The sequence below is a fragment of the Callorhinus ursinus genome, unplaced genomic scaffold, assembly GCF_003265705.2.
Source record: "Callorhinus ursinus isolate GAN/ISIS: 27379988/994484 unplaced genomic scaffold, GSC_fseal_2.0 scaffold4, whole genome shotgun sequence".
Classification (NCBI taxonomy): Eukaryota; Metazoa; Chordata; class Mammalia; order Carnivora; family Otariidae; genus Callorhinus; species Callorhinus ursinus.
The window spans coordinates 6,425,541-6,452,469 of record NW_027397066.1 but is presented as its reverse complement, the minus strand read 5'-3'; the positions used below and the strand labels follow the sequence as shown (position 1 = coordinate 6,452,469).

Genomic DNA, 26,929 nt, shown 5'->3' with positions numbered 1-26,929 from the left:
GCCGGAGGCGGATCCGGCCGGCCGAGGGGGCGTTTTCGGGATGGTTTGGCGGCCGCCGGAGCCCTGGAGCGAGCGGCGCTGAGGGCGGTGGCGGCGGCAGGTGAAGCAAGGCGGCGACGGGGCAGGAGCGGCCTCTGAGGGTAGGTAGCTGCCGGGCCGGGGACCGGCCTCGCGGGGGCGCGGGGGCCCGGCGCGGTGCAGTGGGAATGGCCGGGAGAGCGGGCGGGGCCCGGAGCCGCCCCCGCCCCCGGGCAGCGCGAGGGTCGCGCGGGAGTTGGCTGCGGCCCCCGGGTCCCGGAGCGGAGCCTGCGCCGCCTCCGCCGCCCCGGGGCGCGCTCCCGGCCCCCTGCCGCCACCCTGTAGTCCGGTAGGTGCTGAGCACCACGGCGCCCCTGGCCCCGCGCGGCCTCGTTTCCGTGTGAGCTGAGCGCGCGCGTGCAGCGGGCGCAGGGACGCCGTCCCCGGTCCGGTTCGGGCGGCGGCGAACGTAGGGCCCTCGGCCCAGCGCCTGCCGCTTCGTGGTTTAGCGGCTCTTTGCGGCCCCCGAGACGGGGCTGGCACACGGGGCTGCTCAGTGAGCGTGCCTAACCGAGTGCCTAGCTGGTGAAGGGGTGTGAGCAGGGTTTGTGAACTACGGTAATCCCGGGGCGGCGAGGACGGTGAGGGAGGTCTCGCTCCCGAGGCGAGGGGTTTGGGCCTGGAGCAGGGAGTGCATCCCTTTGCGGGCCAGGCCCGCCATGACGAAATGCCGCCGACTGGTTATTTTCTCGCAGTTCTGGAGGCTGGAAGTCCAAGATCAAGGTAGCAGCGGGATTGGTTTCTCCTGAGGCTGCAGTGCTCGGCTCACAGACACCCACCCTTGTGCCTCGTTTTCACCGGGCCTTTCTTCTGTGCAGGAGCACCCCTGGTGTCTCTGTGTCCACATCTCCTCTTACGGGGACATCAGTCAGATTGGATTAGGGTCCACCCTAATGGCCTCATTTTAACTTAGTTACCTCTCTGAAGACCGAATCTCCAACCCAGAAATATTCTGAGTTACTGGGGTTCAGGGTTTCAACATAGGGATTTTGGAGGGAACACGATTCAGCCCATCACACAAGGAATTCACCAGAACGGACAAGGAAGAAAACGTTTTCCAACAGAAGTAATAGCATGGCCTCGAGGTTTTAAAAAAGCAGGTGCTTGAGGTTTTTTGTGTGCCAGGCAAATATGTGTGCCTCATTCTTGTTTACACTCTCTTGCATTTGTTTTTTCATTTGCTCCCCCTGGAAGCCCGGGGGGGGGGGCACTTTTTTCAGTCTTTCTCTGTAACCCAGGTTTTCAGCACACATGTCTGTTCCTTGAGGTTTTCCCTCACCCTCCTCTTTCAAATTAATTTGTACTTGTCTCACTCAGTATCTCCAGGAAATGGCTATTCTTGTTTCTCATGTGTCTGGGGCATCGGGGTACAAGAGCACCTGGCTCTGGGGCTCCCACACAGACCACTGACAAAATCCAAAGGCAGAGAGATGGGTGGTGGTGAAACAAGAAGGGGATTTATCTCAGGGAGGCCAACACAGAGAAGATAGACTAGCTTCCCAAAGACTGTCTCCAGAGTCTCAGAAGTGCTTCCAGGTTTATCTTAAAGAAAATCTGGGACAAACATTGGATATGTGCAGGTGGGCATTGAAGGTCAAGTCCATCGTTGTCTTGGAGTCAGTCAGGTGGGGTCTTCCTGGCTCAGGGCAGTCCTTACGGCTTGATGGGGTAGTTTCGGTTTCCATCAGGGGATGCTTTGCCTGCAGGGTCTTTTGCCTAAGTTAAGAGATGAGCTAGAAAGAAGAACATAATCAGAAAGTACAGACTGAGGTCAGAATGGAGGGAGTTGAATTGTTCGTTCACTCCTGTAGACGCTTCCTGAAGGTGTAGGTGACCACATGTGAATTTTTCTCTCTTGTACCCTCGGTGTCTGGCATGTAGTGACAGTCTGTAAAGTTAGGTGAATGATGTGAAAACTGAGACAGGGAACAGATCTCACTCACTTTATCAGCATTTCCTCCTCACAACAATGTCTTGCACATGTCGGGCACACGGTAGCAGTTCAGCCACATTGGCCTGCGTAGCGTCGTAGAGTCAATGTAGAGCTAAGGCCAGAACCAGGCTGGCTTGCTTGAAGCCGTTGTTCTTGTCATGGGGTTTGGGGTTCGGGGAGGAGGGTGCGGATTAGGAATAAGCCATTTGAAAACCATCATGGCCAAAGACGAAGGTAGGACCATGGTAAGGCAGGCTGGGTGCTGAGGTGTGTGAACTGTGGACCCTTGGAGAAGTGATCCATGAATGGCCCCAGGGAACGAACTTCTACATTTCACCGGTTGGTAAAGTCTTCCACAGAACAGAAGGGTCTTTGCTCTAGGAGCCTCTCTACAGAATAAAATTCCGTTCTGCCTCTTATTCCTTTTAAAAGCATCTCTTCGTTCACATTTAAGCTTTTTCTTGTGTTTTTCTCTCTTTCCCATATTTTCATTCTTTTTGATGCCATTCAGTCCCTCTTTTTACCATCACACTTTTGGTATAGATTTGTAGCATTTAAAACAGGAAGGCACTGAGTCGCCTGGCTGCCCCCATTGGTTGAGTGTCCAACTCTTGATTTCCGCTCAGGTCATAATCTCAGGGTTGTGAGATCAAGCCCCGCGTAAGGCTCTGCACTGTGTGTGGAGCGTGCTTAAGATTCTCTCCCTCTCACTCTTCCCCTCCATGCCCCACTTGCGCATGTGCTCACTCATGCTCTCTCTCTCTAAATAAACGAATAAAATGTTTTTAAAAAATAAAACAGGAGGGTACTTTAGAAATTACCTAACCCAGTGGGGGAACCCCTCCATTTTGACATATCTGAAAATGGAAGCCCAGAGTCTCCACCCATCCAGAAGCTATGTATTGAGCACCTACTGTGTCCAGGGCGCTCTCGTAGGTACCAGAGATACGCTGATCAATACAACAGTCTTTACCACAGAAGATGTTTGTTCCTTACCACAGAGTGAGTAGCTGCAGAGGTGGAGACAGGTCTGTGCTCTTTGCGTCACACCAAGCACGCATTGCTCCTCATATGTGCTGTGCTTACCTGGGCGGTCAGACATGGGTGGTAGACTGGAGGGGCTGCTGATTTGATCCAAGGAAGGCCTTTCGTCTGTCACTTGTAACTCAGAGTAGTGGTTAAGCCTGTGGGCTTTGGAGCCCCTCCCTGCGTTTAAACCCTGACTCTGCCTCTTACTGTCTTACTTACTAGCTGTGTCCGTCTTCTCTGTACCCGGTCAGGTTATCTCTTGCATTGCAGCAAACTACCCCAAAACTTTATGACTCCAAAATTTATTTTATCTCGCAGTTTTGTGGGCCAGGAATTCCAGCAGGGCTCCACTGGGCTGTTCTTCAGCTCTGTGTGGTATTCCACTGGTGTCGGGTGTGGCTTTGTTCCCCTATCTGGTACCGGGGTGGGGGGCTGGAAGGCTGGGCTCAGCCGAGTCCTCCTTGGGCGCCACGTATTCTCTCTAGCTGGGCGCCTTACGGAGGACTCAGGCCTCCAGAGTTCCTTTTCCAGAAGAAAGACGGTGGCAGCTCTCAGCTCTTAGGACCTCAGCCCAGAAATGAGCACAGCTTTGCACCCTTGCTTTTGCCTGTTCCATTGGTTAAGGCAGAGGCTGCTCAGATTCGAGGCAGGAGAGACCTAGATCCCATCTCCCCTTGGAATCGGAATGTCAAAGTTGTAGCTGTCTTTAATCCTCCAGGTACCTCATTGTCTTCATCTATAAAATGAGGATAATAGTAGTATTTATCCTACGTTTATCATGAGAATTAAATGAGTGTGAATTAAGTATGAAATGAGCGTGAGAATTAAAGGGATATGGGTAAAGGGCTTAGCATAGTGGCTAGCATATTAGAAACATTTTACAAATATGTGCCATTTAGTATTGATCTTAGGTACATGATACATTTTTATTTGTAGTTGTTATTCACAGGACACACGAGGAATATAACACGTAAATTGTTTTTCCAGAGCTCTCTGTAATCTTGTTGGGAAGGTACAGGATTGACGTCATGAAGCCATTAGAGAACTATACCAAGTAGTTTGAAAGAGTTAAGATTTTTACAGTCAGCGTAAATTGTGGAAGAGTTCATAATTGTGCATGTTATTTCTGTATAGCTGGAAAATGTCTAAAGCAGATTCAGAATATTTGCTGCTGTTTAGCATTTAAGTCTATAGAGGAAGGTTTTGTGTTGTCTTTTTAATGTCCTTTTTCTCATGGGCCATAGCATAGCCTAAGAGCACGGGCTCCATGGTTAGGAACCAGGCTTTAAATCCTGGCTTTGGAACACAGTGGTTTCATGGTCTTGGGCTAGGTACTTAAACTCCCCATTTCTTAATTTCCTTACCTATAAAATGATGATAATAGGGTTCTGGTAGCATTGTTTGAGTTAGTGGATAGAATGTGCGTAGCACGGTTCCTGACCCGTAGTAAATAGTAAATGAGAGATAATAAGAATAAGCCAATAATCCTTTTCTTTTCAAGCCACCGATGGGACAGGGGTAGGTATCTGGTTGCTCCATCGTTTGGCTGTTCAGTTCCCTTGAGGATTCAACACGGGACAGGGCCCCACCACCTGACATAATGCTTTCCCTTTCTGTATCCTTGCGTTGGCTGATGTTACCCTCTCCCAGCGCTCTTTATAGGTGACATCATCAGTTTTCCTTGCATCCCACCCTGATCTCAAACCAGGAGATTGTGCCAATGCTCCAAACTTTACATATCAGGAACTAAGCTTTCCATAAAGAAATAGGGAACTCAGAATAAGGTGTAGAGCTGGGGGTGAGATGATGGGGTAAGTTTTAGAGATTCGAAGTTGAGGGGTCATACAGTTGGAGACGTTTAGCAGAAAGTTGGACATGTGGAAGTGATGGTCAAAGCTAAAGTTTCACATTTAGGAGTTGTCTGCTTAGAACAGATGAAAGCTGAGAATAGGTGTGATTGTCAAGGGAAACAGAAGGCTCAGGGGCTGAATCTTAAGGGACATTAACATGTGGGGGCTCACAGAGAACAGCATAGAGATGGAACAGGTCAGAGCCGTAGTAAGAGGACCCGAAGGGTTCTGGGGAGAGAGGATGTCGAGAAGGAGGTGGGCAGACCATACTCCACGTGCTGCAGCACAGCTGGGTAGAAGGGACTGAGGAAAGGCCACTGTGGGCAGCTGTGTTTCAGCACAGTGAGAACGGCAGCAAGACTACAAAGGGGAAAGGACTCGAAAGAAAGTAAAGTGGGTGGGGGCGTAACTGGGTGGACGGGCATTAAGGAGGGCATGTGATGTGATGAACACGGGGTGTTATAAGTAACTGATGAATTACTGAACTCTACATCTGAAACTAATCATGTACTGTATGTTGGCTAGTTGAATTTAAATTGAAAAAGTATATAAAAAAGGTAAAGTGGGATGTGGAGTTGCTGTTTTGAGAGGTGTAAAAGAGAGGCCTATGATGAATAGATGTACCTAGCAGGAGGATTTTGTTGTCCTGTTTTGTCTTGGTGTTTGCAGGAGCTGGTGAGTCAGTCGTCAGGGAGAGAGGGAAGCAGCAGAAGAGCTGAGGTTGAAGCCAAGTCCTGGGGGAGGCAGGCTGGGTGGGGTCAAGGGGAGAAAGAAAGTTGGCTTTGCATAGGAGAAGGTACCCTTCATCCTGCGAAGCTGAAGGGATTGAGTGAGAGATGAGTGAGAAACTTGGAATGGAGAAAAGAATTTAAAGGCATTCGGGTTATATCAAGTTGTCTGTGGGCTCAGCCTTCTTAGTGGAGTCAGGGTCGGGTCGCAGTCACTTTTATGGATGAGGGAGACAGACATGGTGGGATTGAAGAGAACGGAAAGGACTCAGAAGAGCTGTCGTGAGAGTGTAGAGGGAGTCAGAAAGATATAAATAAACATTATTAACTGTTGCTGATTGGCAGCAGAGGTTAGCTTGCATGGATTTTAATGGTCGAATATCTGCTCTGTGCCATGCAAAGATGAATAAGATGGTCCCCTCAGAGCTCACAGCAGAGTTGGAGGCACAAATGATGCAGCATAATGAGAAGTTGTCTTATGGAAGTATGTATGGGGCTATAAGATCGCAGAGGAGGGACCCCGGAGTCAGACTCGAGGAGGGAACAGTGGGGAAGAAGGAACAAATTTCAGAATGGCAGGAAAGGCTTCTAGGAGTTGTTGACAGCTCAGCTGAGCCCTGGTAGGGGAGTGGGCCTTAGTATTCCCAGGACAGGAAGTATCAGAACCAAAGGCTTTCTGGGGAGAGAGTAAGGCAGCGGTCTGTAATCTGCCTGCTTCACAATTACCTGGCTGCTTACAGTGCAGGTGCCTACATCCCATGCTAGACTGAGCAGAACTCTCAATGGTATCCAGGAATCTGCATTTTTAACAGGCTTTCCAGGTGTTCCTTATAGATAACATTTGTTGAATACTTAATGTCAGTTGCTATACTAGATGTTCACATGGGCTCTCACAGTTGTCTCCGTAACCCGTGAGACAAGAAGAGGAAAGTGGTCATGGAGAAGTCATTTGCCCAAAGTCATGCAGCTAGTGAGCAGTGGGTTAGGGCTCCAAACTGTCCCCACTACAGCTTGTTTAGGGAGGCGCAGGTAGTTTATTTTGGCTGACACATAGTGGGCACAGTGGGGGATAAGGTGGTGGTGACGGTGATGATGCAGGTGATGATGCTGGTGGTGGTGGTGATGGTGGTGATGGTCATGGTGATGATGATTATGGTGTTGGTGGTAATGATGGTGATGCTGGTGATGATAATAGAAGAAGGAGCCGGGTTAAAAAGCTTAGGTTTTGGCTTTGTGGTTTAGTGACTTTTTCAATAATGCTTATGCACTGAGGATGAAAGCAAATTAAGCAGATAATGGCTTTTCAGGTTTTTACTGTACCAGACTGCCACATTAGCCTCCATAGGCTTGTCCCAGTCTGACTTCATTTCTCCCCACTACATTTCTTCCCATAACCATATCTCACTGGACTGTGCTCCTGGGCATGAACCCATGCCTTCCTCCTCTATGTATTCAAGTGTCTAGCTCTAACTACGGTATTTGTGTGTTGTGTACTTTTGTGTGTGTGTGTTTCCTTTAGTAGAATTTACCCTTCATGAGTCTGGGGACCTGGCATGTTTTGTTTGTTGTTGTAGCCCTAGTACCTGGCACATGGTAGGTGGTCAGTAAATAGATGTTGAATAGATGTGATACCTTCTATATTGATCCTCTCATCTTCTTTCTCTCTTCCTCTCTCTCTCTCTCTCTCTCTCTCACACACACACACACACACACACACACACACACACACACACACATTTGTACATCATGTCCTACACTTCCTTGGCTTCAGCACTCTCAAGCTCAGTAGGCACCTTATGCTTTCTAGTATTTCTGCCCAGGGTACCTGCAAGACAGTTCTCTGCTACAGCAGTGCCCTAGCAGAGAGGCAAGAAGGAACACATGAGTATGGGGCTCCCGGGTGGCTCCATCGGTTAAGCGTCCAACTATTGTTTTCAACTCAGATCATGATCTCAGGTTGTGAGATTGAGCCCCACGTTGAGCCCCATGTCAGGCTCTGCACTTAGTGGGGAATCTGCTTGAGATTCTTTCTCCCTCTCCCCCTGCTCATGTGTGCTCTCTCGATCTCTCTCTCTCTAAAATAAATCCAGGGAAAAAAGGGAACAAATGAGCCGACATGCTGCTTTATGATACCTCTTTTATTATTGTCTAGTGGTGCTAGTTTATTTTGACTTCTTTTCTCCCTAAATAAGCTCCTAATTTTCCCACCTTCTAATTCAGTGCCCCATGTATGGGTACTCAATAAATGTTGACTGATCTCATCCAGTTGACTTTTTTCTAACTTACAGGTGTCTGTATGTTTTCACTGCACTATTCCTAAGTAGAAACGAGAGAAGTGCACATAGCGTTAGCGTGGTCATATTCTACATTGGTGCTGTCAAATACGGTGGCTGTTTAAATAAATTAAAGGTTTAGTTCCTCAGTCACTCTAGCCACATTTCAAGTGCTCAGTGGCCAGATGTGGCCACTGGCTACCGTACTGAACGGTGCAGATATGGAGCATTTCCATCACTGCAGATGTTTCTGCTGACCAGCACTGGTCTAATGCCTTACACACAAAGTTTTTGTGGTTTTTTTGTTGGTTTGTTTGAAGTGTGACCAACAAGGAATCATGACCACGAGCTGCCCGTCAGCCAGTGGGTTCTGGGGCCGTAATTGCCAGTCGTATCGCCGAATCTCGGTCTCACTCGCGTTCTTTGTTGCAGGTCTCCTGGGTGGCTGAGCATGGACCCAGTCGCTACTCACGGCTGCCATCTTCTCCAGCAGCTGCACGAGCAGCGCATTCAAGGCCTGCTTTGTGACTGCATGTTGGTCGTGAAAGGAGTGTGCTTTAAAGCACATAAGAATGTTCTGGCAGCGTTCAGTCAGTATTTTAGGTACGTATTTTATGCTTTGGTCTTCTAACTGTATGGAGAAGCTTTTCCAGCATGGGTATATTTTGACTGAATTTTCTTTTCTCCTTGGATTTCACTGTCCTTATCTTTGTAGCAGATTGTGGATTTTTTGCTTTTTGTATTTAGAGTAACCTGAGAGGAAAAGAGCCTTTTAACTAAAATATATTTGGGCTGATTGAATGTATTTTGGCACTCTGTCTTTGATTTTAATAGTTCTAATTAATGTCAGTCTTCTCTGTATATTTCTTATCCTTTCAGGATAAAAAGATTGAGAAGTAGAATTCCTGGTAAGAATTTTCTTGTGATAAGAAATTGGAGAGGGGAAATATCCTATATGTTATTTTTTTTATTAAAATATTTTAGTGTTTATTTTTCCTTTGAATATTCTAATAAGTTTGAATTCAATTTACTTAGTAATGTACTCATTTTTGGATTATTAGAATTAAGTATTTTACATACATTTTCTGATTAGCTGAGATTTATCTCTCGAAGCACTAAAGCTTTTTTTAATACCTTTTTTCCTTAAAATGCATACCATTTTACTGCTCTAGTAAACAATATATGGAACGTGATTTCATCTTGCCTTGATAATCTTGAATCATCCAGTTAAACCTCAGCTTTCATGTATGCTCTAGTGTCAGCTCACCGAGGAGGCAGCGCTATTTGTCCCCATATAACCTGGTCCCAGACTTGGTTTTCCCTACCCCTTTTTAATGTGTTCTTCCCTTTAGGTAAGAACAAAGCTGAAAGCTGTTTGGGGGAAGCAGGTGATCCGATTAGATAAGATGTCTTCAACAAACTTGCAAGACCAGTTACCTAAGTCAGCTTGCTGGTTTATATGCAGTACAAATTCGTTCACCTGGAACTTGATGAGTACTCAATCACGTGCCTGGGCTGTATGGTGCCCCTTTCCCCTCATTAACTCATAGGCCTTTTCTTTTTCTCACTGCTGAGAAACCTCTAACAGGTCGGATTACAAAATGAGTGTATCTCAAGTCCTTAGAGCCATCAGATTCATAGAGACAGAAAGTGGAATGGTGGTTGCAAGGGGCGGGGCGGGGTATGGGAGTTTTTGTTTAATGGGGACAGAGTTTCTGTTTGGGAAGAGGAAAGATTCTGTAAGTGGCTGGTGGTCATGGTCACACAACAGTGTGAATGTACTTAATGCCACTGAATTGACAGTTTGAACTATAAGTACAGATTTTTTAAGCAGTTAAAAACGAATCAAATGTGGAGCGCATGGGTGGCTCAGCTGGTTAAGCACCCGACTCTTGATCTCAGCTCAGGTCTTGATCTCAGGGTTGTAAATCCAAGTCCTGCACTGGGCTCCACTTAAAAAAAAACAAAGGATCAAGTGGTAAATATGTATGTTTTGCCACAACTAAAAAATTAAAATTAAAAAAATGAATGTATCAAATGTTGGTTTATTTTACTATTTTTATTTTTAGACATTTTTAAGGCACTTAGATATGGAAATATTTTTGTTATGTGTTTTATGGCCTGAAATATTATTTGCCAAGCTAGACATGAAATACTGGAAAATGTGTCTCCTTTAATATACTATATTACATTCTGTATGCAATTAGCAACACATGTGAATAATTATGTTTTGAAAAGAACAATGAGTATATTTCAGAACTTTACTTTGAGATCTGTTTGGAAGGTTGGATATCCAGCACACTAATTCATCTGAGTTGCTTTATTGAATGGCTTACCAAAATTTTTTAAAGGATTAAAATATACTTAATTTTAAAATCTTGGCATTTATAGAAGGATAGTATTTTTTAATGGTATCATAAGCATTATTTATAAGAAAAAAATTATCATACCATGATCTTTCTTTTATCAGGAGCCTCTTTCAGAACTCTTCAGGCCAAAAAAGTGATGTTTTTCACTTGGATATTAAAAATGTAAGCGGCATTGGGCAGATCCTGGACTTCATGTACACTTCTCACCTAGATCTTAACCAGGATAATATCCAAGTAATGCTGGACATAGCACAGTGTTTGCAAGTTCAAAATGTTCTGAATCTGTGTCACACATTTTTGAAGTCCGCCACTGTGGAACAGCCCCCAGGCGTGTCTTGTAACAGCGCGTTCTCCCTGCAGAGCACTGTGCCTGCCGATGCGCACTGTGCAGTAAGTGAAAACTACCCTCCTCATTTGCTGCACGAGTGTCCTGCCGAGGTTCAGCAGAGTAAAGTTTTGGATGAATCACATTCTCACGCTCCGCCGTCTGTTAATCTCCATCAGTCTGCAGGTGAGGCATCCAAACAAGCACCCGACACAATGGATGGCACCTGCCCAGAACTGCCTTTCAGACAGCCGAGTTACTACTACAAACTCAGAAACTTTTACAGCAGGCAGTACTACAAACAGGCTGCGTGTCCCGGTCATGAGAGGGTGAATGAGCAGCCCTTCACTTTCAGCACAGCCGCGGACCTCGGTGCCGGCGACAACCAGCCTTGTGCCGGCAGTCATTCCGAATGTGTCCTGGAGTCTTCAGAGCACTTGCCTTCCCACTTCTTGGCCCAGCCCTTGAGTGAATCTGCCCCAGACCCTGACTCAGACAACCCGTGCCAACCACCCACCAGACAGATGAGGCTCAAAAAGGCCATTCACCTTAAGAAGCTAAATTTCCTCAAGTCCCAGAAATCTGCAGAGGAGCCATCCGAAGGCAAGCCAGAAGACGGCTTAACGAAGAGGGTGGAGTGCGCTAGTACAAGTACTGCAGAGAAGGCCACCAGCCACGGGGCTGAGGGAAGAGAAGGTGAAGAACTTGTCCGTTCTGAGCGTTTTAACTGCACTAACGAAATGGAGAGGCCTGAAGAGCCTGCAGCGCTGGAGGACCCGTCCCAGATGCTTCAGTCACAGAGACAGTACACGTGTGAATTGTGTGGAAAACCTTTTAAACACCCAAGCAATCTGGAGCTTCACAAACGGTCACATACAGGTACACTGATTCAGTACCCACAGGCAAAAGGAAAGGAGATGATGCAGACGATCAGACACCACTACCTGCTCCTGCTTTTGTAAGAAGTTTTGCTGTTGCTTGATGACATCATCGATAATCCCCCCAAAATCAAGGAGCGTTAGCTGCTTCTTACATTTTTGGTGATTACTTTTAAAGAATAATCTCAAAGTTCTGTAGATGCTGTCATAGAACCGGTTTAAAAAGATGGCACACTTTTGGTTTTTAATTATGGTTTTATATGATAAAGTTTGCATCTCTAAAGAAGTGGAGTGAATTGTTTTGATGCACTGAAAATTTCAAATATATTCTAAAACGGATAAGCTCTATTTGCTCTTTAGAATTAAAGTAAGTTTATTTTTTTAAAGCGTGGTAATTGTCAGTTCCATTCAGACTGAAATGAGAGTAATAGTAAAAGTTCTCTGGGAAGTAATTTTCCTATCAGATTTTTTTAAGTTGTGGTTTGGGAGGAGGTAAATTTTTTAATAAGAATCAGCTTTAACCATTTGATATTTTCAAATGAAGATTCTTCCACTTTGAACAATTAATTTTCAAAGTCTTATTACCTTAATTCATACCTCATCCCCTTTCCAAAAGTTTATTTTTTCCAGGTGCTCATTTGAAGGTGTTACATAGTACATATACATTACGTGACGCAATACTTACGTGTTACTTTCCTTCTTGTGGTTAAACTTGATGACTCTAATACATGTAATAAATTAATGACAGAAGCATGAGAAGTGATACGCTAAAGGATGTCTCTAGTGTGACCGCTTTACAGTGTTTATGTAATTGTGATTGCTGACCTGACATTCTGTTACCACTTTGGATTCCCCATTTGCGTAGGTGTTTGCTACCTCGTATTATTGAGAGACTTAATACAGATGGCAGCCCTTCATAAGTTTTAATGTATTTAAATATAAAGTGCTGTCATGGAGGAGGAGGGGCAGTTCAGAATTACTTTATATGAAGGCAGTATCATTGACACAGTTTCGCCCTGGAAAAACTTGATTTAGGTCATTTTGTTTGCATAGATTTCCTAGAGCCGAATGATCATTAGAATTTTTATTTGAGAAATATGTCTAGTTAGCTTTAAAGGAAACAGAAATTACGTTGTTTGTCCTGAAGGAACATCTTTGGATGCCCGTAGTCGTACAGTCATGGCACAGATGTTTCCTGGGACAGAAACTGAGAAGGGTAGCACTTCTTGGATTATGGTCTGTAGAATCCCTTTAGGGGGTCTTTGAGGCCCATACTGTTTCCAGCATAGTCTGTGACGTTAATTGCCACCTTTTCCTTCTCCCACACGTGTGTGGTGGAATCAGCTAAAGGCCACCCAGCTACTCTGGTGGCCAATGAAATGTTTGGTCGCTGTTTTCATTTCTGCTGTGGCCTATACCAGCAGATATAGCCTATGTAAACAACAGCTCTTTAGGGTCCTTGATTATTAAAGAGTGTGAAGGGGTCCTAAGAGCAAAAAGGTTGAGAACCACAACAGTAGGGTTACTGACCCTGGGCACGTGTGAGTCTTAGTGACCGGCGGTTTCCTTTTTTCAAACTGTTGTAATTTATACCGGGGGCTTTCACTTAACGTTATCTATCATCCCCATAGTTTCAGACCTAAATGTAGTCACTGAATACAGGATTCATGTGATTATAATTGCTCAGGGTCAAAACCTCCGCCTTGGCCTTGAGGAAGCCATTAAACAGTTTTAGGAAAAGATCAACATGAAAATGTCCTGGCAAGAGCTCAGAAAGCTAGTGAGGTGGCAAACCCGAGCAACACAGTAGGAAGGGAAATGCTAATTTTTTAAAAGAATCTGAATGTAACCACTTGATTTGAGGGGAATGGGGAAAAAGGAAGGTTCTTAATCTTCAAGGCCTAAGAGTGTTTTACGGGTGAAAGGTGGTACCTAGAAGTACACTTTCAACAGATCATGTTCTAGAGACTATTCCAAGCTGCTGTGTCTTTTTCATAGCGGAGTCCACTCTGCATCTGTTCTATTCCAGAATGCAGTTATTCAGAGTTCCTAAAATCGGAGGTGAGAGAGAAGGGCAGGAAAGCACATCTCCTGTGCTGAAATCTTGTTTTCCCCATTAGCGTGTGTCACCCAAGGCTGAAAGGCAGTGGAGAGGGGCTTCTCCCTGGCACACTCTGTTTTGGGCTCCTCCATGTGTACACCTTGTGTGGTGTGAATGAGTTACCCTCGTGGTGTCAGAAATTGGTGGTGGAGGAGTCAGGCTGAAGGGCAGGTGAATAAGATGCTGCTGTTGAGCTGATCATCTCTGCTCGCTAAGAGCCAGAAAGAATTATAAGGATGTAGAGCCCGCCCATTTTCATACTCTGATAAAGAACATGACACTCCCTTTTGAAAGAACATGGGAGATAGTTTGAACATTTTAAACAAAATAATGGTGCAAATATGACTAATGATTTTACAAGTTGTTATTTTGTTTTGTTTTAGGTGAGAAACCTTTTGAATGTAACATTTGTGGGAAACATTTCTCTCAGGTGGGAATACTCTTATTTACTGTTAATAATTGGAAACCTGAAACCCAGTGTTTTTTTAATTATTATTATTATTAATCGTTATTATAAATAAGACATACGTTCGGACTTAAGAGAGAAGCCTCTGATGATATCTGTAACTTTGACTTCACATTAAATCAGGAGAAAATAATATTCAAGAAAACAAATTTTTAGTTCATTGGGGGGAAAGTAACATTTTTTTGTAAGTGTGTGAACTCCCCCCCCCACACACACACACCCTTAATGATGGATCCAAGTATATTTCTTCTCTTTCATGAATGAAGTTTCCGGTGAACCACAGAGAGCACACACCCAGAGGCTGCACACAGCTGGGCTACATCCAGGACACATGGTGTCTTACTCTTAATGCGGCCCAAGGTTGTTAGGAGGTGGGGAACAGAGCGAGCAGTTCTCTTTCCTGCTCGGACTGCCTTTTGGCTGACCCCCCATAGCTCATTTGGACGTGTATGAGTTCTCTCGTCCAACCCACGTGTGCTGCACCTTCCCATGGGCCGTGTGCTGATCTGGGCACTGGACATAAAGAAACCTAGAGATTTCATGTTTTAGAGAAAATGTTGGCTGTAGCCTGGTGGGAACCTGCTCCTGAAGTAGGAGGAGGTGACTCGCTCTGCCCCGTGCTGGGCCCTGGCGTTCCAGAGGTGCACGCGAAGCAGCCACTGCACAGCTGTTTTTATACCCGGCGGGCGGTGGGCGTGCTGGATCCTGTAGTACAGCACCTCCTGCGGACGCTGCTCCCTGGGGCAGGGACTCCGGGCTGGGCTGTGATCCAGGAGTAGAGCCCTCCAGGCTGGTAAAGGCTGGGCGGCAGGCCCTCCCCAGAGCACAGAAACTCAGTGGCAGCACCATGTTCAGACACACTCCCCACAGAGGCAGCTCTCCCCCAGTGTCCCATTCACCCTCCCACTCACCCAGACCTGTGCTCTCAGTGACTTCTCACGCCTGCAGCTCCCTGCGTGCGGTGACTGACCAAGTCCTAAGCTCTGCCTTTGCGTCTTTAGTCCGTACTTGCCATCCAGGAGGACACCAGGCACCCACTAAATGTTCAGTAAGTTTTTGCAGAGCTGAGGGCGGTCCTCACCCCTCCAGCCACCGCGCACTTGAGGCCTCACTTCTTCTTTGCAGCCTCGCCTGTGGCTTCCGAGCTGGGGCTGTGGAGCCACGTGGTGTGCATTTGGATCCTGCCCCTGGCTTGCTACTCAGTCACCTGGGGCAAGCAGCCTCACCTTTTGGCACTTCAGCTTCCTTGTCTGTAAAACCAGGGAGATGAGATGACTGAGCCCAGCAGGTGTGTGGGGACTACCTGAGTCAGTAGGAGTGTGAACTCCTGCCTGGCACGTAGTTAGTGCCCAGGGGGCATCACTGTTTCCTGTGCTGGTGCCGGCCCCTCTGTTCTTGCAGACCGGTCTTCCACCACCATCCTGACCTTACAGCTTTGGGGTGGGGAAAAGCCAAAGGCCTGGACTAATGACGATTAATAATTAGCAACCATAACTTCTCTGGGCCTCATTTTTCTAATTCTTACAACATTTTTCTAATTCTTACAAGGCGGGGATGTACTGCCTCATGTGAGTGTTAGGAGCAGTGAATGGAACAATGGACATGAAAGCCCTTCATCCATTTAAAATGTGGTAACAGTGTAGGTTCTGTCCTCCTTGCTTGGGAGCCTTCTGTGACTCTTCACTGCTAATCAAAGAAAACCAGATATTCAAGCATCCGTAGTCAGCCTTCAGCCTCCTCTCCCAGCACCGACGCCAAGCCCCCCCCACCTCCCTTCGGAGACTCTGACTCCATTGCTCTGGGGTGGGGCTTGCGTATTACAGCGATCCTGAAGTGTGCTGCTAAGGTTGGGAACCACTGCTCAGACCTTGTCCTGCACTGGGGCCTTCTTGAGTCCCATGAGGGGCAGCCCCGGCTGACAAACACACCACTGACATCCTCTGGGCTGCTGTCTGTATTTTTGTCCGATTTTTGTGAATGTAGGATTATGTATAGTTGCAGTTTTCAGATGTATGTTGCTGTTTATTTCATAGCGAAGTTGTGAAATTTTTTGTGAACAAGGACCTCTGAAAAAACTCATTCAGCAGGTGTTTGTTGTGAGCCTGCAGTGTCCGAGGAGCTCTGCCATGAGCTGGAGAAGTATACATAGGGAGCAGTATGGGCAAAGAAAGAGATTGGTCATTTCTGCCTGGAAGAAGTGGTGTTTGGGGTGGGTGAGGACATGAAATGTGTTAAGAGATTGTTTAGGTCAGCCCCAAAGACAAGCAGGCATTTGATAAGCCTGGGGGTCTCTGGCATTCTGGGACAAGAGAGCTATCAGGTGGTTTATATGGAGGTACTTTGTAAGCAGTGCCCACTAACCATCCTTCACCTTAAGCCAAGTGTTCATCTCTTTGAATGAAATGGAGTAAGTGTTTGTGGTTATGCTGGATTGGAATGCTCCCATGCTGCTGTTGGCATATTTGCTTTGGTAGAAGTGAGTTTGTAAATATTTTCCCTTTTGGAAAACTTGAAAGCAAGAAAACAGATTACCAGTGAGAATAAATCTTTTATGCTATTTACTTAATTTATATTTAGTAGGGTCAGTCTTGGGGAAAAATAAAAGTTAACCACAACCTTGATGATGAGTTGTAAGCATATGATATGTGAGCTTCGAGAAACTACCATAATCCGAGGTTGTAACAACAGACTGTCCATCCGTTAACATCATTCTGGACATGGTCTGTGCACGGGTCTCAGCCCTCGGGTGCCCTGTGTGCTTTAGAGTGTGAGTGAAGCTCCGTCCGTAGTGCCAGGGCCCCCGCGTGGAGTAGAACCTGGACCGGTGGGTGCCCCCAGAGGAGAGGGAAGGGAGGGGCAGGTCTGTGTACCTGTGATGTGAGCAACGAGAGGAGGAAACCCCGGGGCACTGAGCTGGCTTTGGGAGAGTAGAGCAGTTTGGTCTCTCCAAAGAGGCAGAAATGGACACTTGGAGCGGCTGGTGCAGTGCCTTCTGGCAGTGCTGTCAGAGAGGGGTGCCCCAGGCCCAGGACGTGGGGTGCAGGGTGGGGTTGGGGGACACAGCCGTGTTGGAGCCCCGCCTGGAAATGGATGTGCTCTCCAGGGCACTGGCACAGCCTGGCACCACAGGGAACATACGGAAGTCAGAGTGTCTCAGTGAACTTCTCGTAAGTCATGAGACTTCCGGCCCTGAGGTGGTACCCCCACACTTCCAATGTCCGGTAGAATGATCATTGCCATTTAGGTGCCAGATCCATGTTCATCTCCAGATTTCTTTCCCCCTGTTAATTTTATTTTGTGAAATCCTGAAGCCCCCAGACTCCTGAACTGGATGACTTTTAAGATCTGAGATTCCTTTTATGTCTAAAATGGTATGATTCCTTGGCTATTTTTCCTGGAAATAATCGGCTGTCTTTAGAAGAATGCTCTGATAGAGAATATATGCTTGATTTGTCCAGGTTTAAATACAGATGCTCACGTACATATTAGGAGTTATTTTTTAAATTACTCTTGAACAAATCAGATACTAGTTCTTTTCTCCAGCAGAGTTTTTCTCTGAAAAATTCTGACAGCTCCCTCCTAATTTAAAATATTTGCTTGGAAGGAGCAGAGCCCCCTTTCCTGCTAATATTCTGGAACAGAGCATAGCAGCGCCGCCAGCCTTCGAGACTACAGTTGGGCCTGGGTCGGGGTATTTGATCCCACCTGTAGGAGCCTGGGCTGATTACTTCCTTCCCAGAGCATCGGTTCACTTTTTGGTAAAATGCGACACTACGACTTTGTAAGGGAATCGTGGCGTTATCTGCAGATGCCTAGCGGAGTGCTTCCTTCCTGGTGGTCTCTTTACTGATCGATAGCGGTCACGTATCCAGCTATAGATAATCTCCAAGATGTGGACTAGCTACTTAGCGGGTACTTAGTACTAGAGTAAGTCAGAGTTTACCAGAAATAGGGATACTTGACTAAAAACCAAATAATCTGGCTCCCAGTTTGCTTATGTAATTTGGCATAAATCATTGATGGCATTATTGGACTTTTTTTTTTGCCTGACTCTTTCAGTATTTAATCTACTTTTATACCATTGGTCAGATCCTTTTAGCTGGTGGAAGATTTTCATTGTATCTTTCTAATATTAAATAGCTAAAAATTTTCAAGGGTTTGTTTTACTGTTGCTTATTACACTATTTTAAGTGGAAGGCCATTGCTACTTTGAAAACAAGTAATTGTTACGCTTTACTTAACAAGAAAGGATGCAGCACTGCTAATAATTGACTCAGAGAATGTGTTTCAGTCATGATACATCGTTTACAAAATAACTTAAAACAAGAAGGACCTAATTTAACAGATGAGCAGATGGTGCGATTCAAATTGTTACATAATTGATGAGCTTTTCTGGAATTTGGAATTGACTGACTTAAAACAGTCAGTGGTGCATTATCTTACCCCCAGTGAGCTGTTTCCCAAGTGACTATTGTACTGAATCGTCAACACAAGCTAGTTTATTCTCAGAGACACATGAGAGTGTAGACTCACACAAACCAAAGCTCATTTTTGGCCCAACCATGTAACAGGAGAAGCTGTTTTATTTACCTGAATCTGAGTCTTTCATCTGGAAAAGAGAGGTAATCTAACAGTGACTAAGAGTGGTTCGGTGATGCGTGTAAGGACCAGACTGCTCTTGACAGTTGTTGTTTTGTTATTGTTATCATTAGTCATTCTCTTAAAATATGGGAATTTCCCAGTGTTTTGCCAAATTCTTTCCCTTTAGTTATCTGAAATAAACCTGGGTTTTTCCTAAGCCATATTTATTGTATTCTGAAAGATAACATCTGACTTGGTGATTTCCTGGAGCCTGACACAGAGAATCTCCGTGTTCTGTGACATAAAACCCCCAGATCGCACTTTCTCTGCTTGTAAGTTTCCACACACACGGACTTCAGACCATCTTCAAATCCATAGCCGTGAACTGTCTGTGCATTTTATTTAAAATCGAGTTTGCAGATTTACAAAACCAAATTTGTTAGTTGGTGTTACTGTTTGTTCTCCCTTTTTAGCTAAAATAGTGGATAATGACTGTACATGTTACCTTGGGTATATTCATTCATTTCAGTGTTTTTGTAACAGAACACTATAAAAAAAATCAGGCAGGGGACAGGACAGATTGAGTCTGTTAAGTTAAGTTCCAGCAATGGAAGATTTTGTTTTCAAATCCTAATTTGAAACATTAGCCAGGAGGTGTTTTCGTACAAGGCAATTGCAGTTTTAATTTCAGTGTACTTTAGGCAATTTCCTATTGACTTCCTATTGTGATTATTACATAGAAATCTATTTTGTGATCTCCATTTAAATAAGTTATTTCTTGGGAAGCCCTGCTAGTTTCAGAAATTAGGAACATAAAAGGTCCTGCAGTGAACCAGCTACTGTGAGGTCCCTGACTTGCATTTTTGCACAAAGGTGAAAAAACAACAGCCCTGTCCTGGAGAATAGCTGTGCTGCTGCAGGAAGGCCCGTTTGCACGTGTCTCACCTTCTCAAGGAGCAAAAGCAGGTTTTTAAAAAGGAAGAAATCCTGCAGGTGCTCCTTTTTTTTTTTTTCAAGAGATGCTCGCATGTAGATGGTCTGAGTTAAACCTCAAATAAAGCACACCAAGGTCCATTTAAACTACAAGGTCAGCAGCCCCCAAAGCAGCCTCCACAGTGTGCCCGGCCCATTTCAGAGGGAAGCAGCACCGTGCACACCTGAGGTGGGACAAGCCAGGGGCCCACGTGGGGCAGGTACAGAATGGAGACGCATCCGTGTTCAGCAGGCTGCTGGGCAAGGCAGACTCCCTGGAGTTAGGCTTAGGCTGGTCCCTGATCTCCTTGCACGTGGCTGCTTTTGAGTTGTACGTATGTAATCTTCACTGGGAAAGTTCGACCGGAACCTGGCTCAAGCTGTCAGTTTTCCTTTTAAATTGTAGGACCTGTAAGAAAATTTTCAATTATTGGTATGCTTTTTCTTTCCCTGCTTTCTTGCAGGCAGGTAACTTGCAGACTCACTTACGTCGGCATTCTGGTGAAAAACCATACATCTGCGAAATCTGTGGAAAGAGGTCAGTGCTGGGCTTATTCTTCCATTTGTAAGGACCACCTCGTAGTCTGTCTTTGAACTCAGTGTTCTCGGAGCCACCTGTGGGCTCCCCCTGTCGCTGAGGAACACAGGTAAACCTTCTGGCTTTCCGTGGGATACATGATAAGAAGAACAAAAAGAAAGAGAAGTGTTAATTAATAGAAAATCGAGGACACGAGTCTTACGAAATGGGATTTTACATGAAACAACATTATTTTATACTAAAGTTTCCATTCATTCCAAGAATGTCCATTGTCATAGATAAATGTCCCCGTGGAGGTGACTCTTTTGTGGGGAAAATGAGGCTTGGTGGCCAGAAAGCCTGGGCATCAGGAGAGAGGGCTGGAGGAAATGCCCCGAGCTGAATCAGGGAAAGGCCTTGGGAGCTCAGCAGCGGGGGCTGGGCAGGGCTGTGACCTGGTGATGGAGTCTGGGGGACCCTCCTCCCCTCACTGGGTCATTTGTCAGGAGTCCACACGCTCTCATGGAGCGGTCGTGCTCGGGCGGCAGCCACCAGTCACAGCGATTCGGTCGTCCATTTACTTCACCAACATTTCTTTGGCACCTGCTGGGTGCTGAGTGCTGTGAGGGGAACACAGAAATGTACAGGTTCTGCCTCTGATAAGGTCATCCTCAAGAACGGTGGGCAGAGACAGACATGGGACAATTAAAGTCCGAGTCGTCTACTACAGCGCGGCACGTGCCGTGGGGACGTCAGAGCAAGAAGCTACTCTTGTTCCGGTGCAGGAAAACCTGCTGTCTCTGCAGATGGGAGGAAACAAAGAAAGAAGAGCTGCCTAGCCTGACATGTCTCCCTTTCTGCCGTGGCCACCTGAACACTGACGACCCCGTTGTGTGCCGGGGTAGCGCGGACCGCTCATTTCTGGTGCCTCGTAGCGTGGACCCCCAGCTGCTTCAGGTGGCCCTGTCGCTTCACTGTTGGCCTTGTTTTACACGATGTCTTAAATGGGAACCTTCTGAACACCATTGAAAAGTAAGGCATGTATTTAAAATCATGTCCCTGGGCAACGTCTTTTCCCAAATGGAACCGGTTATACAATCAGGTGTGGTGGAAAGGAAACAGATTTCTGTATCGGAGAGCCTGGCTTGGAATTACTCCCCAAGCCAAGCTGCTGACCATCTTTGAAGAAGAAAGATGAAACTAGGTAGAAAAAAACAGAACACTTGCATCATTTTCAACTTTCTTTAAAAAAAAAAAAAAGATGGAGCGCCTGGGTGGCTCAGTAGGTTAGGCATGTGCCTTCACACGGTCCCAGGGTCCCGGGATCGAGCCCTACATCGGGCCCCCTGCTCCGCGGGGAGCCTGCTTCTCCCTCTCCTCCCCACTGAGCAAGGCCGCCGCTCATGCTCCCTCTCACTATCTGCATAGTTGTCTCTGTCTCTCCCTCTCAAAAAAATCTTTAAAAAAAAGTAAATAAATAATTTTTAAAAAAGGAAAGATTTTTAAAGTGCACATTTCAAATGAATCGGGCCACTTCTGATGACATTCTGAAGGAATGTAGGGAGCAGTTCATCTCCTCCCTCAGTGACTTGCAATCACAAAGATTTGCAACAGTGTAGAAAGAAATTCATAATTGAATTTTCAAATTACATTGCAGGTTTGCAGCGTCTGGTGATGTCCAGCGTCATATCATTATTCACTCAGGAGAGAAGCCACACTTGTGTGACATCTGTGGGCGAGGTACTGCCACGTGTTTTCCCTTTTTCTTGTCCGGAAGACTGCCAGTTGCAGTGTTCTCGGTCCTTCCGCTGAGCACCTGTTGTGGTCTCCCCAGGGTTCAGTAACTTCAGTAACTTGAAGGAGCACAAGAAAACACACACGGCCGATAAAGTCTTCACCTGTGACGAATGCGGCAAGTCCTTCAACATGCAGAGGAAGCTGGTGAAGCACCGGATTCGGCACACGGGAGAGCGGCCCTACAGCTGTTCTGCCTGTGGTAAGTTTCCCACGGGCCCGGAGTGGGCGGTCACCCTGCCGTCCCCGGTGGGGGCGGGGCGCCGGTCCCCGCGCCCACTCTGTCATTGGCTGTTCTGGTGTCGTGGGTAAATCATCCCTGTTCTCAAAGGTAAAATGGAGGTGGTGCGATTTCTTTGCCACCTCCCGTGGTGGTCTCTCGTTCAGTCCTGCGTTCTCGTAGGCCTGCGAGTTTCTGTGAGGTGTCCAGAGCTGTTGTTAGGTGCTCTGCGGACAGAGCTGACTGGGACAGAGTCCCAGGTGCTGCGTGCTCCTGGTCCAGGTCAGTGGGGTGTAGGCAGCTGGGAAAGTGTGCGAGCGCTTGGTGTACCGTAGCGGGCGTCAGCGTCATGCAGCCTGAAGAGCCGGCGTGGGGGCTGTGGCTGGACTGTCCTGCAGGAGCATTGAGAGCACACGGTGGGGTCGAGAGGGGGTGCTCCTCGAGATCCTGTGTTATGAAGCCAAGGTCCCTTGTGCGGGCATTTGATGCAGCAGTGAAGTCTCGGGAGGAGAGGCATGGCTGGTGGCCCTCACTGTCAAGGCACATCACTCACTGCACACGTGAGGAATGGGGACTCGGAGTTAAGTCCCATTACCCCTGATCATAGTGTTTGAGCCTCGGAAGAACTGGGTGTGTGTGTGCACATGCGTGTACACGTGTGCTTGTGACAGGTGCTTGACAGCGCGAACAGAGTCATGGAGGAGGGAGTGAGTGACCGTGTTTCTGGGTTCCTGGTTAGAACGCATGGGGAGACTGTTCAGGGCCCAGCTGTGGGAAGGCAGGAGCGGCTCATCCTGCCTGGGAGCTGCCGTCTCAGTCAGGGCGGGCCTTCTGGGGTGTGACCACAGCACAGCTTCACTGTCATCTCCCACTTAAATTGTGTACAGATCTCCTAGATACACATTTAGCAGCCCCGTGACTATTCTCATTACTCCTTATTAAAATTGTGTTGGGGCACGTGTAGTGCAGTCGGTTGAGTGTCCGACTCTCGATTTCCACTCAGGTCATGATCTCAGGGTGGTGAGATCCACGCTCAGCACGGAATCTGCTTCCCTCGTCCCTCTGTGCGTCCTCCCTACTCATGCGCGCGCTCTCTAAAATAAAGTAGTATTACTTTAAATCACAGATGTAGTCCCAAGTCACTAATTTAAATGTCGGTTCCAAATTATCATTAGAGCTGTCAACTTGATTTGAGGTTAACCGTCCTCTTTCCTCCTCAGCGAGGGCTTGCTGCTGGCTAGGACCTCGGTAGAGGAGGAAGCAGAGGGGGCCCTGCCGTCCCCACCTTACACTTCTTCCAGCCCTTTCCCTCACCTCACTAACCATGGTTTCTGACCCTGACAAGGTCAGCCTGCGGCTAGGGGAAGAGAAAAAGAATAAGAATGTTCATTGTTACAGGACAGGGTCAAAATTTTGTTTAACAGCTTTATTGAGGTAAAATTCCCATACCATGAAATTTGCCCATTTAAAGTGATCAATTCAGTGGTTTTGGTATATTATTCACAGAGTTGTGCAACCCTCACACACCATGGTCTATTTTAGAATATTTTTGTCACCCCAAAAAGAAATTCCATGTCCACTAGCAGTCACTCCCTGTTCCCATGCCCCAGCCTAGACAACCATTAAGCGCCCTTCTCTCTCTGGATTTGCATGTTCTGGACATTTCATATAAATGGAATCCTACAGCATGTGGTCTTTCGTAACTGACTTCTTTCACTTAGCAAATCCGCTGTGAACATACGTGTATAGTTTGTGTGGGTGTGTTTTCATTTTCTCGAGTTCAAAAGACGGGTTCAGTTTTAAGGTGGCGCTTCACATCCTGGGCTTTTCGGGGAATAGAGCACCCCTTCCACTTCTCCTCCCTGCCCCCCCATTTCCTTCCTTCCCCTCTCTTCCTTTCGCAGCATTTCTCTGTGCTTTCCAAGGTACAGACCTGCATTTTTCCTCCAGCCCTGGGTCCTAGCAGTTTATTCCCGGAGACTTTCTCTGTTGGGGTCTCCTCGCCCCTCTGGGCAGTCCTCTTAGGCTGGATTGAGGATGGCTCCAGGCAGCTGGCTTGCAAGCACAACGCTTGTCCGGTCCATGGAAACACTGCACTGCATCCTGTGCTGCCAGGGACTTCGGGCCCCAGCCGTGCACGAGGATCCTCCTGTCTGCCACCAGCACAGCTGGCCATGTGTCTCTCGCTGGATTTCCCACACAGGTGCCACATCTTGCCGTGAGGACGGCTGTGAAGTCTGTCTCCCCTGCTTTGACTGGTGGGAACTCCACCGTGGCTAAAATTTCACATGCCTTAAGGACCCTAGAGAAGATGATTCCCATTTGCCCAGTAATTCCACTATTGAGAATTTATCTTAAGGAAGCAGTGAAAAGAAAGATGTTAATTGGAGATGAAGTAGAATAGCAAACAGGTAGAAACCGCCCAAACGTGCAGCAGATGGAGGAATGCTTATGAAGCTTCGAATCCATGAAATAGCGCCTGTCTGTATGAACCGTATGTTGTATAGACAGCGCAGCAAACGGTGAAAATGCTGTTACTGGGGTGTTCCGTGAAGGAGGCCAAGCCTGGTGCTGCAGACAAGATGTAGACGTGAAGACACAGTCCCCGCAGTGTGCCTCGGTAGCCTGTGTGGGGAAAAAGTGCCAAAACATAACGTAGGCGTGTGGACGCCTAGTTTGATTGTTCAGAGGTGCATTTTTTTTTTAATGCCCCTCCCCCTGCCTGACAAGGGCAGGATAGCTGAGCGTTCACACCAATAAGGGAGAAGTTCTAAATACGTGTCCACCTAACTGCGTGGTGTGTGCTCAGTCCTCCGTAAATAGGTGACGTCTTTGGTAAGGTTATTTATTGGTGGTTCTCTTCTGACCTCCTTACCTACTCTAATCACGGAAGTAGATCCCCTCCCCTGTCCTCTACACGGAAAGGAACTAGAACCTGGAGAAGTGTGTGTAAAATGACATCAGAAGCAAAAGGATGTTTCTAAGTTATAGATTGACCATGTTAGACTTAAGAAAATGTAAGCAAAACTGACGAGGTTTCCCAGCACGGGCCAGCAGGGGCAGGCACCTGGGCTTACCAGCGAGGCGCTCCTGGGCAGGGGGACAGGGGCTCTTGAAGGCTCGAACTGAGGTACCCACAACCCAAAGGCTGCAGGTCAGAGGGCCACAGCTGGAGAAGACCTGAGGAGCCTTCCAGAGTGAGCAGGTGACAGGAGGGCTGGAGGTTGTGCACGCTAACGCTGAGTCCTTCTGTGTTTTGAAAGGGGGAGCGAGAACATCCTCCTCTAAAAGGATGCCCTGTTCGTTTTGCAGGAAAGTGTTTTGGGGGATCTGGCGACCTGCGCCGGCACGTGCGCACGCACACCGGGGAGAAGCCGTACACGTGTGAGATCTGCAGCAAGTGCTTCACGCGCTCAGCGGTGCTGCGGCGGCACAAGAAGATGCACTGCAGGCCCGACGGGGGCCAGGACGCGCTCGACGAGCTCGCTCATGCCATTGAGACCTCCGACCTGGAGAAGTCGCAGAGCTCGGATTCCTTTTCCCAAGACGTGTCTGTGACTCTGATGCCCGTGTCAGTCAAGCTTCCCGTGCACCCGGCCGAAGATTCAGTGACAGAGTTTGATGGCCACTCCGCCGGCTCCTACTGCAAGTTCCGGCCTGTGGTTCAGCCTCCCGCAGCTGCTGAGCCGGAGAAGCTCGGGCTGGATCCCGGCAAACTTGCCAAGCCTCCGATGCAGCCGGCGCAGCCTCCGGCGTACACTTACCCGGACATGGCTGCCGTGGCCAGCGAGCCGCCACTGCAGCCCGACGGCCTGTCCCTGGGCCGCTCATCCCTGGCCGCGCTGGACAATCACTGTGGTGATGCACTGGGCAGCCGTGGGCCCGCCACACCGTACAGGAACTCCGAGGGGCAGTTCTTCTCCAGCATGACGCTCTGGGGGCTGGCCATGAAGACGCTGCAGAATGAAAACGAGCTGGACCAGTGATGTCCAGCAGCAGCATTTCCCAGCCTCAGAGCATTTTTGAAGCCCAGCGGAGCGGCGTCCGTGCTTCGGGAGAGAGCGTTTTCTCCGTGGTGGCCCTTTCTCACTGGCCTGAGAATAGTTTGACCATTTCTGTGCTGGTGGTGACTGATTCCTGGAAGCTTCCGGAGCCGCAGGATCGAGGAAGAAGGCCCGCAGGCTCCCCGTGCACGCAGACGGGGGAGTGGAGGAGCGGACAGCCTGGGAAGCCATCCCACTGACCTTCGCCGGCACCACGGCGTGCACACGTGGGGTCAGCTACTGTACGTCTCAGTCACATTAAAGGGAGAAAGCTATATATAGTAACACAAATATGTTTGCATTTTTACATGATTGAAATTTGTACTGGTTTGTATTTTTATTTACACAAAAAGTTTATTTGTATATGAAACTCATGCTATAATTTAATTTGAATAAATGAAACTTGACTTTCTAGATAATGTGTTTCCTCCAGCATTCTCATTAATTTAAAGACTGTAGTGGTAAAATAACTATAAACAAGGAAGGGCTCACCTTGCCAGGATGAGTCCTGGGTTCAGGTCAGCCACCCAGGACAGTGGGCTTCAGAAGCCACTGGGACAGGGCCTGAGTCCCAGCTGCCGCTTACTGATTAGGTCCCGGGCAAGCTCCTCAACCTCTCAGAATCTTCTCTGGTTTCTTTTTTCTACAGCCTGCAGAAGAAATCTTGTAGCACCCGTATAAGGTACAAGTGACCTCATCACCCCCTTGCACATACCTGCCCAGGGTTCAGTGGCTTGGCGTGGCTTCCCGCGTGTATACCTCCTGCTCGCCT

General features: G+C 47.4%; 1 protein-coding gene across 2 annotated transcripts; it reads left to right on the top strand.

Annotated features, from left to right (window-relative positions):
- The first annotated feature begins 6 nt into the window (after positions 1-6).
- On the top strand, positions 7-26,564 carry ZBTB49 (zinc finger and BTB domain containing 49). 2 transcript variants are annotated; one of them, XM_025887156.2, is made up of 8 exons: positions 7-140; positions 8,324-8,494; positions 10,362-11,464; positions 13,948-13,994; positions 20,048-20,121; positions 21,758-21,840; positions 21,935-22,096; positions 25,427-26,564. In XM_025887156.2, the coding sequence occupies exons 2-8, from the start codon at positions 8,343-8,345 to the stop codon at positions 26,098-26,100; spliced, it is 2,295 nt and encodes a 764-aa protein (XP_025742941.1). In that variant the 5' UTR covers positions 7-140; positions 8,324-8,342; the 3' UTR covers positions 26,101-26,564. The 2 variants fall into 2 exon arrangements, with proteins under 2 accessions (XP_025742941.1, XP_073747521.1); XM_073891420.1 differs by having other exon boundaries at positions 32-100.
- The last annotated feature ends 365 nt before the right edge of the window (positions 26,565-26,929 follow it).